Here is a 9,715-nt window from a genome sequence, read left to right on the forward strand (position 1 = left end):
GTTGTTGGTCACATCATCATAATGCCAATAAAGATCTGTGTGATGCTTTTGAAAGAAAGATGTGGGTGAGGGTGCCATTGGTTGGATGGAAGCAGGGCAATATATGACTGTGATGATGAATCTTAATCTGCATGTTAAACTTGTGTACGCAGAAAATGAAAAAATGGGGAAAGGGGGTGGGGGTGGTAAAAGCACTGTTGTGACTACAATGTAAATCTTTGCGATCACGTTTGTGTATAAATGACGACGGTGGGTCATGGTAAGGTAGTACTATGTTACAGATACCACAAATTAAGAAACTGCAATTTTTTTTTTAATTCATAACTTTGGGTTTTGTAGATTTTTATCAGCTGGCCCACAGAATTGTACTTGGACGGGTCATTGCCATTTTTTTGTCAATATGTAGGTTTGGTAAGTTTTGGTACTACGCTCGCAACTGCATAAGGTCATAATATAACGTGCACGGGACTAAAGTTAGCTCTGTTTTCACATGAGTTCTCAAGACGGCTTGGCTTCCTTTTTTTGTAAAGTCGGAATGGTTGAAGTAAAAAATTCGCTGTAAAAATTCAAAGGCGGAAACTTCTCAACAATGTTAAAAAAAATTTTTTTTTTAAAAGAACCCAAGAAAAGAAAAATTACTTTGACTAAGGTTGCAGTATTTGTTTTTACATGATTGATGAGAAATTTCTTCACTTCTTCAGAGGCTCAAGAGTTCATTTTGACACTTTGCCCAGTAAAACATGTACCAAAACCTGGGGACTCCCTTCTAGAAAAATCCCATGGATGTTTATGCACAACCAATAGAATGACTCTGTAACAACTATTTAAAAAATTTTTAAAAGAAAGGACACTTCAACTTCAGTGACACAGTTATTCAAAATATACAACTAACAAGACAGAGGAAAAGTTCCCGAACCCTTTCATTGAACTCTGTAACAGTCTACTAGGATGATTACATCCTATTTCAAATCATACATTCGTATACACCCTTTAAAGAAAGCAAATGAACCAGTAAAATTTACACAAAAGTGACTTTTTTCCTTTTGCAAGTGATATTATCAGAAACTGATGTACAGAGAAGTGGGACGACACGGAATAAAATCAAGAAACTAGCCCAGGATGGAGAAAGGCGGAAAGTAGTGTTTGTCCATGGCCTATACCCTGGTGCAGGGTGGGAAGGGCAGTGATGAAATTAATTATGATATATCACTTTGTCATCCTGCTTTCAAATCCTGATCAAAATATAGTAATAATTTGCTCATATACTAAATTCTGTCGATTAAACCTGCTTCATTCTGTGTTGATAATTCACAAGCATGATTTATAAATATTAAGATATGAATGGTTCCATTGAAAAACACATTGCAGTCAAGTACACGCAGAGTGAACATGACCAAAGCGAAAAACGTACATAGCTTGCCAATTTTCAAGTCCCTAATTTTTTTCTTACATACATACATACAAAATTATTATTACTTAAAACAGGTACAAAGAGAAAGTCATAAATATAAAACAGATTTCAGCATCCCATCGATTTCGCTATATTGCATGTTTACATGTATTTATAAGTAAAATCTTGGTATTTGTGGAAAACCCCATCAACTCCAGAATCTTACGATATGATAGTTGTCATGTAAGTTTTACGGTAAATGGATAGAGTGCGATTTTAAAATTTGGCAGTAAGTAAATACAAAGATTTCATTACCTTGTTCAAAAGTAATTAATTCAGAGTGTTTGTGTAAAATACCCAAATTGCTTCAGCAATACAAAATATACACCAGCACATATTCACCTTCCATTCATTTTCTTTTTTTTTTTTTGTAAGAGTTTTACAGCACTTGCAACATAATAAGGTCATATAAACGCTAAAGATTAGAGGTGTTACAAGATATTAACTAACACAAAAAAGCAAAAAAAGAAGGAGGGGAGATCAAGACGATAGACGTTTGATAGGAAAGAAGAAGCAAACCACACCAGAGCAACCGCCAACTACCTACCCTTCCATTCAACAATGCAGAAGAAGTCAAACAAAATTTAATTAAAAAACCAAGTATGTTGTAGAGTTTGATGAGCCCCATCAGTTGGTGCTAGTCTCATTCCCTTTCTCTAAAACAGTCACGGCATTAAACATTGTGTAAATTAAGTAGTATAATATTAGTGAAGCGTGTTGACAAAATGAATTACTTCTCGGATTCAGGCCTTAAGAGAATATATACATCACGCTTACAGGTGAAGTTTTTACAAGTTATGTGTATGAAATAATAAAAGACAGGTTATAGTTAAAGAATATGGCATCAAAAGAAAATCTACAATTTTGACCCTAATTTCGATTTTTGGCCAATATCTTCATTTGTGGATTGCGAGAAGTAACTCTTTTTGTCAGCTCGCCTCACATTATGTCCTGCCTGAAACTGAAATCAAAACAGTTTTTTTTAGCTTCTGAAAATTCCGTATTTGAAATACAATGACGAATGACAGCGACAACATTCAGCGCCATATTCATAAAAAATGCCATCTGTAGGTCTGTAAATACATGTTTTTGTAGGAGGAGGTATACATGAGTAGAAAAATTCAAGTAAAAACGAAATATTAAAAACCTTATCATCAACCCTCTGTGCTACATTTTAGGTACACACCTATTGGCAAAAGCTCATAAATATATTTCGCTTTCTCTCTCTCCCTTTCTCTACTGCTCTCAGTCTCTCTCTACCAACACATGATCTACATAAAACAACAACTGTACAGACAAGTACAAGGTATATCCCATATATATATATATACATATATATATATATATATATAAATAAATATATATATATATATTATTCACAAAATAAAATATGAAAATGCGAGTGAACACAGCTTGTTTGGGTTTAAACTACAACATTCTAACTGAATTGCTGAAGGCAACAAAGATTCTCTAAACCACTCTGTATTTATCTTAAAGATAGACTGGTCAGTTGCTACACTCAAGAAATGTTTGGAGCTGGAAAAGTGTGTGTGTGCGTGTGTGTGTGTGTGTATGTGTATGTGTGTGTGTGTGTATGTGTGTGTGTGTGTGTGTGTATGTGTGTGTGTGCGTGTGTGTGTTGGGTATAACTTAAAGTATTTTTTGAATTAGTTATTTTTTCTGACTACCCAGAATCCAACTAGTCCCAGATAACGTAAGGGCTTAGAAAAATAGGGCATCACTTTTTTTTTTAAGTGGACAAAAAAAAAACAAGAGAATATTGAGAGCAGCCCACATCACTGTTTCTTCTCTTGTCTTACTGAAATGTTTTTACACGCATATAATACTCACAATTAAAGCCAGGATAAAAAATTTGTTCAACACTACGCGAAATGTAAAACATACAGAAAAAAAATAAATAAATAAATAAATAAATAAATAAATAAAGACAATAAATGGGAAGTGTGCTGACAAAATGAATTACTTCTCGGATTCAAGCCTTATGGATATTGATAAATCATGCTGATAGGCAAAGTTTTTACAATATAAAGTATGAAATAACAAAAGGCACGTTGGGGGGGGGGGGGGGCTCTCGTGGCCTTGAGATTAAGGTGTTCACCTCTCATTCAAAAGTCCCGGATTCAAATCTGGGTAGCAAAGGAACATTTTTCTACTCTAAGATTGTCTCCTTTCACCTCCTTTTCCGGTCCTCCAACAATGTTCCGTAGTCTGCTTTCATCTCCGCTTTCTGCACCCACCCCCTCACCTCATATGCCCCCTCCTCTGGGCTCCTGGCTCTTTCTGCCGCCCTTCTACTGCTACTCTTGGGCTCCTTATATAAATTGCTGTCTTTCAGTCACACACCCCGGATCTGCTGGTAGGAAAGATCTATACCTAGCCTTCTCGGACAAGGGCGAAAAATCTCGGAGGTCACGTTACAGATCCCTTGGTGGTCTTAAATCAATAAGAGTAGGCTTCGGCCTCCATCCGGGCAAAAGTCAAAATTTCCTACCAACTGAATATGTTTAATGTGTCCCGTGCGCTCATATGACCTTATGAAGTTGCGAGGGCCATAAAACGCTTACAAAAAAGGCATGTTAAAGAATATGGCATCAATAGGAAATCTATAAATGTGACCCTAGTGTCAATTTTTGGCCAATATCTCTGGTTGTGGATTGCGAGAAGTAACTCATTTTGTCAGCACGCCTCACAAAATTTATAATCTGGAATCCCAGATTTTCGTCTGGGAATTTGGCAGGCCTGGTTAAAGTGAGTCTGGTGCTGTAAACAAAACAATTCTGTACAATTGGTGGAGACCATTTATGATTCAGCGTCAAAACTTTTTACATTGGACGTGTCAGATAAAAGCCAAGCAAAATATCATATATATTTTTCATTGTGAATAATTTCCATACATTATTTTACTTTTAAAAATCCTTTGGCCATTTCATTTTACATTCAATTTTTTTTTGTTCTTTTAGGATAACAAAGAAAGATTTTTTTTATCAAAACACACTTTGTCATTACAAAATCGTATTTAAACTATTATTCTTTTCTTTTCAGTATCTTTTACATTAAAATATTTTTTTTAACAAATTAATTTCAGACAACTTTACACAGTTCTATACATTTTTGTACCATCTTAGACGTTGATTTTCTACAGAGCTTTTCCCCCCCGTAAGAAACACTTTTCTGTGAATGATCCCCCAAAACTGGACACATCAGTATATCAAACAAATTACAAGTTTTGGGGACAAACCAAGAGTTTCGTCCAGTCTTAAAAATCACAAATATATACACAAACATTATTTCTGATCAAAAGGTACTACTTCTAATAGACATGACAGCTCTTACTATTGCTTGCCAAAAGATTACTTATATGGTGAAGTCCGCCTGAAGTGAACACGCTTTATTTGAACAATCGGTTAAAGTGAACGATATTCTCTGGTCCCCAATTGAAAAGCTATTTATAATTTGCTAATTTTAAAAAATAGTAGATAAAATGAACTGGTTTCAGGGGGAAATCGGATACAGTGAACACCCAAAAAACGGAACGAGAGTCACTAAATAAAATTATTTGCCTCGGGCATCGGCAGACAATCCCAGCTCAGCGTTGGCGACGACAATCTTAATCAGAAAGAACGAGGTCTAGTCTAGGCTAGAAAACAAATCTATCTCTAAATTAGAGAAAATATTGATTCTGGGGTAATTTTAATACTAACAGCACTCTCACACTTGATGCACTATTATTAGAAAATCCCCCAAGTGTTTTAAACTCACATCACTTTTCGGTCCTTGTCAAAGCAGATACCATGCAATTTGATTTAGAGAAATGCCCATACGTGCACAAAAATCACATAGTAACAATAGGCTAATACTCCAAATTAAAAACAACATACAGCACCTCAAATAAAGTTGTTTTCCATGGTTATAAAGATTAAATTCTTGTAAAACGGAATAAAAAACTGAATAAGAAAATAAGTGCTGCACAAATCCTGAGAAAGAAATCGGAATGAAAATATTAAAATGTTGATTCTCATCAGGCACCAGTTCACAAGCACTCTCTTCAAACTATGAGAGCCTTTTATAAAAAAAACTTTCCTTACACATTCTTCCTCTGTGAAACATGTTTAACATGTCATGTACCTGCATCTTTTAAAAGGAAAGTATAATTTAGTTTTACATTTTATAACAAGTTAATAAGATATAATAATATTTTTATATAATTATTGTCTTCTGTACAGAGAGAAATCATAGATTTCTTTAAAATGACATGAACGTGCTCTATAGTGCAGTCAACAATTCGTGGCACAACTTAATTTCAAATATTTCCTCAACTATCGAGCCAGCTTTTGCACAATGACCTGTCAATTTGTCATAACAGATGAATATTTTTTTACACCTGTGTTAGCTGTATTCTAGAAAATTTCTTTAAAAATACTAAATTATAAATCCCAGTGCATGGTTTCTACAGATTTTAACAGTTAGGACAATATCCATTTTAAAAGCAAGTCCATCATTTTTTTTTCTTCCTACAGTGACATTATGCTTATTGAACGTTCACTTTGAGAAACTATTATAGTGCAAAAAAGATTTTATATTCATAGACACTAGATCTATACAAAATTAATTTCTTGTGAAAAGTATTGCCACTAAAAAAAGTGTCATTGGTGAGCTGTGACACATTTATTAATGTTTTGGCAATTAGGATTGATATTTATTTGAAAATAATTGATTTGCCAGGGATTTAGTGGCCATGTGTTCTGCAGTAAAAATTACAGTAGTTCAGCCCTCAAAACATCTGCGTGTGGGTTTCCTACAATACCTAAAAAATCATAGGCCAACATAATTTTAATAAAATAAACTCACTGATAAAATATCTCTTGATCTAGATCTAGAACTAATCTAAAGTAGTAGAGATCTAAAAAAGTCATTTTTAAAAATCATAGCATGTAGGCCTACCAAGTTTCGGTGCTTTTTCGGTAGTTCCCACCCCCCTTATTTGAGCCTGACCTACTTCTAGACCTAGAGTCTAGATCTATACCTTTGATTCGCAGTGAGCTAAGATATCAAACCTAACAACAGCAAAACATTAAATTGTGGTAAAACCCCCCTTCCTATTTTTGTTAGGTCAGGGAGGCAAGCCCCCCTGAAACCCCCCTACTCTTGGGGCCAAAACCCGTGAATAACAATTGCGGGGTGGGAACTACCGAAAAAGCGCCCAAGTTTCTTCAATAATTAGCACCAAATTTGAAATTAGAGACAATTTTCAAAAGGACTTCCTAACGAGCAACCACCCCAACGAACACCGAAAAGAAGAAAGCTAGTCCTAATCCTGACCATTCCCCTAACCCTAACCCAACCTCTACCGCCTTACCCTAGCCCTAACCTCAACCCTAACCCGTAACCCTAACAACCCTCAGCAGACTTTATTATTACTTTATTCTATCGGATCCGTTTATTCTAGAATCTATATACTCTTTTCTGATTTCATAGAGGTCGCTCGTTACCGAATTCCTGCCTTACTGACCTAAAACGGGTGTAGTATATGAACTTACCGGACATGACATGTCTGGGATTACTTGAGTCAACCTAACGTAAGTTTTCTGAGTTGGCCACTTCTCTTCAAAGCTTGTCCTGGTCACAATCCTCCCCTCACCCAGGTTTCGTAGTTGTCTACAAATTTCATACAGAGACTTTCCTTTGAAAAATGGGTCCCTGCCAATATAACGCACTGGCATTTTGATAATAGTGCAAAATGTTGCCTCTGAAGTTCAAAGTAGTAAAAGTGAAACGGGGAAGACGTTCAAAAGATTCTTAGAACACCAATGAATGTATTGAAGGTTATGGGTCCATCATGGGGGCTGCCATCTTTTATCCACTCTGACCTTAGAGTCGGGTAGTGTGACACACATCGATACCAATATTTTGGTTTTGTTGAAACCACTCTATGTTAAAACTGGGCGGTTTTCAATAAGAACTTGCGAATGCCTTCTTTCAAGAAACTGCACGCATGATATTATAGGACGAATCAATAATACAAGTTGGCCTGTATACCTATTACATTTTTCAGTCTAATATGAAAAAGGGAAGGTCTTAGTGAAAAAAATGTTCGTTTCCTAGGTAAAATCAAGAGGCATGGTATTTGATGATGGGTATTGACAACATTTGTTTTAGCCTTGTAAAAATAATAAAATGATAATCCTTCGGAGACTTTTCATTGTTTTCTTGTAGCGTTTTCGGTTGTCAGAATGCGATCCACTCTTGTGGTAAAACGAGAAAAGAAAGCTGCCTCTTTTCTTTTCTTTTTTTAAATGTTTATTCGCATTAAAATGTCAAAACGACTTTGAACATTGGCTCATTTGGTGAGTATCGATACCAATCAGCTGTACGGGAGGAAGTAGCTCTCCTACACACTGACGTAAAGAAGCTATTTAGATCTTTAAAAAACGTCATTAGCCTATCGGGAAATTCCGAAATGGTGTGTACAAAAAGGAAATAGCCCTAAAAAACAAAATCAACAAAAAGCAGTAGGCCTACATGTAGAATCTAGATGTAGAAGTAGAAGATCTACGCTGATGGTTAGCAAGACGGAGGAGTGACACTGTTAACATCCTCAACATCTTTAACAATTTCGGGGGGTTTTGTCCTTCAGAGGAGGCGTAAAAAGAAGAACAAGGGCAAAAGCAAGTTTTGGTTGTATAATTTGTTACTATATGTATTTCAAGGTAGAAATGATTCTTTGTTTTGTTTCGTTATGCGCGTCTCCAGCAGAACTCTAGTGTTAAGAGTTTGCAGAGTAGGCTAGTTCGGAATTTAGAACTGATCTAGATTCTAGGCAAAGAACTAGAGTTAATTGTAGTAGTTGCAATCGAATGGTTAAAAAAGCCAATGCCTCACTCCTAATCTTGTGCTCTCGGCCACTGCTGTTTGTTTTTTGGTGGTTTGGTGCGTGTGTGTGTGCGCGTGCGTGCGTCTCTGTGTGTGTGTGCGTGTGTGTGTGTGCGTGTGCGTGTGTGTATGCGTGTTGTGTGTGTGTGTGTGTTGTGCTGTGTTGTGTGTGTGTGTTTGTTTTTGTTTTTTTTAGGGTTTTTTATTTCTTTTTGCAGGGTACGGGGGAGGGTTCTTTTCGGTCACTCTCTCTCTCTCTCTCTCTCTCTCTCTCTCTCTCTCTCTCTCTCTCTCTCTCTCTCTCTCTCTCTCTCTCTCTCTCTCTCTCTCTCTCTCTGAGTGTGTGAGGGTGAGTGAGAGAGTGAGTGAGTGAGCGAGTGCATCATGTGCATGTACAAACAGAGGGCGTCGTTGGGAACTCGCGCACCCACAAAAAATAAACTCACAAATTTGCCTCTTTAGAAAAAAAATAATAATGAAACAGAATAAAAAGAACATATTCAAAAGCACCAATACGATGAATCACTCGTGAAATACAAGGGAGGAGTCAACCACCTTTCGACAAAAAAGAATAACAACAACAAAAAACAACAACAAAAACAATAATAGCTACTTCAACATAACAACAACAACAACAACAACAACAACACCAACAACAACAACAACAACAACAACATTTCAGAAGCAAATATCTGTACCTGGAACTTGATATACCCAAAGGCAACAACAAAAAAACCCATTAAAAAACATGATTTGATTTGAATAAATAAGTGAATTATCCGGTAGCGGTGGAAGTTGGGAGTTCTGAATAAGAAGTGAGGTATAACGAGAGAATATCACTCTTCCCCAGAAGCGTACACGGGATAATATTATCAATACAGTGCATACATTTTATACATATTTTTATTATTATTTTTATTTGTTTTAATTTTTTTGTTTTTTTGTTTTTTAAAGCTACTCTCGAGACTTGGAAACTTTGATGCAGTCTCTCTATTGATTATGTATGTTATGTACGAATGATATAAAGTAATGTTACGAATGCGCATATCATATTTATATCAAAATCGTTTTGAGATCTCAAATGTGTATGTCAGCTAACACATGAAGCCACAGGATCTGTATTAACAATAATAATAATATTATGTTATAAACCATAGACGGTGTAGGGCTCTTTTAATTAAAATTTGTTGGTACTTGAGAGTTGATCAAGGCTCTTTTTTTTTCTTTTATTTTTAAAGGAACTACACTGCTTAAGAATCTAAGGACATACGGCAGCTTTAATGAATACATGCATAGAGTATTCAGGTCAAAGGTTGAAAGAAAATGTTACTGTGTTTGTGTATGTGTGTGTGAGTGTGCGTGTATGTGTGTGTG

At 35.8% G+C, this 9,715-nt stretch overlaps 1 protein-coding gene across 1 annotated transcript in view; it reads right to left on the bottom strand.

Moving 5' to 3' along the window:
- The window catches only part of LOC101852351 (28S ribosomal protein S34, mitochondrial), a gene marked incomplete at its 5' end in the record, with an annotated part of 10,790 nt that extends 2,791 nt beyond the window's left edge, over positions 1–7,999 (bottom strand). Inside the window, 1 exon segment of the mRNA XM_005106807.3 lies at positions 7,009–7,999. Within this exon segment, the coding sequence (XP_005106864.1) occupies positions 7,009–7,191 (183 nt within the window).
- Between the last annotated feature and the right edge of the window lie 1,716 nt (positions 8,000–9,715).

Source organism: Aplysia californica, unplaced genomic scaffold (genome assembly GCF_000002075.1).
Source record: "Aplysia californica isolate F4 #8 unplaced genomic scaffold, AplCal3.0 scaffold00557, whole genome shotgun sequence".
NCBI classification, from domain to species: Eukaryota; Metazoa; Mollusca; class Gastropoda; order Aplysiida; family Aplysiidae; genus Aplysia; species Aplysia californica.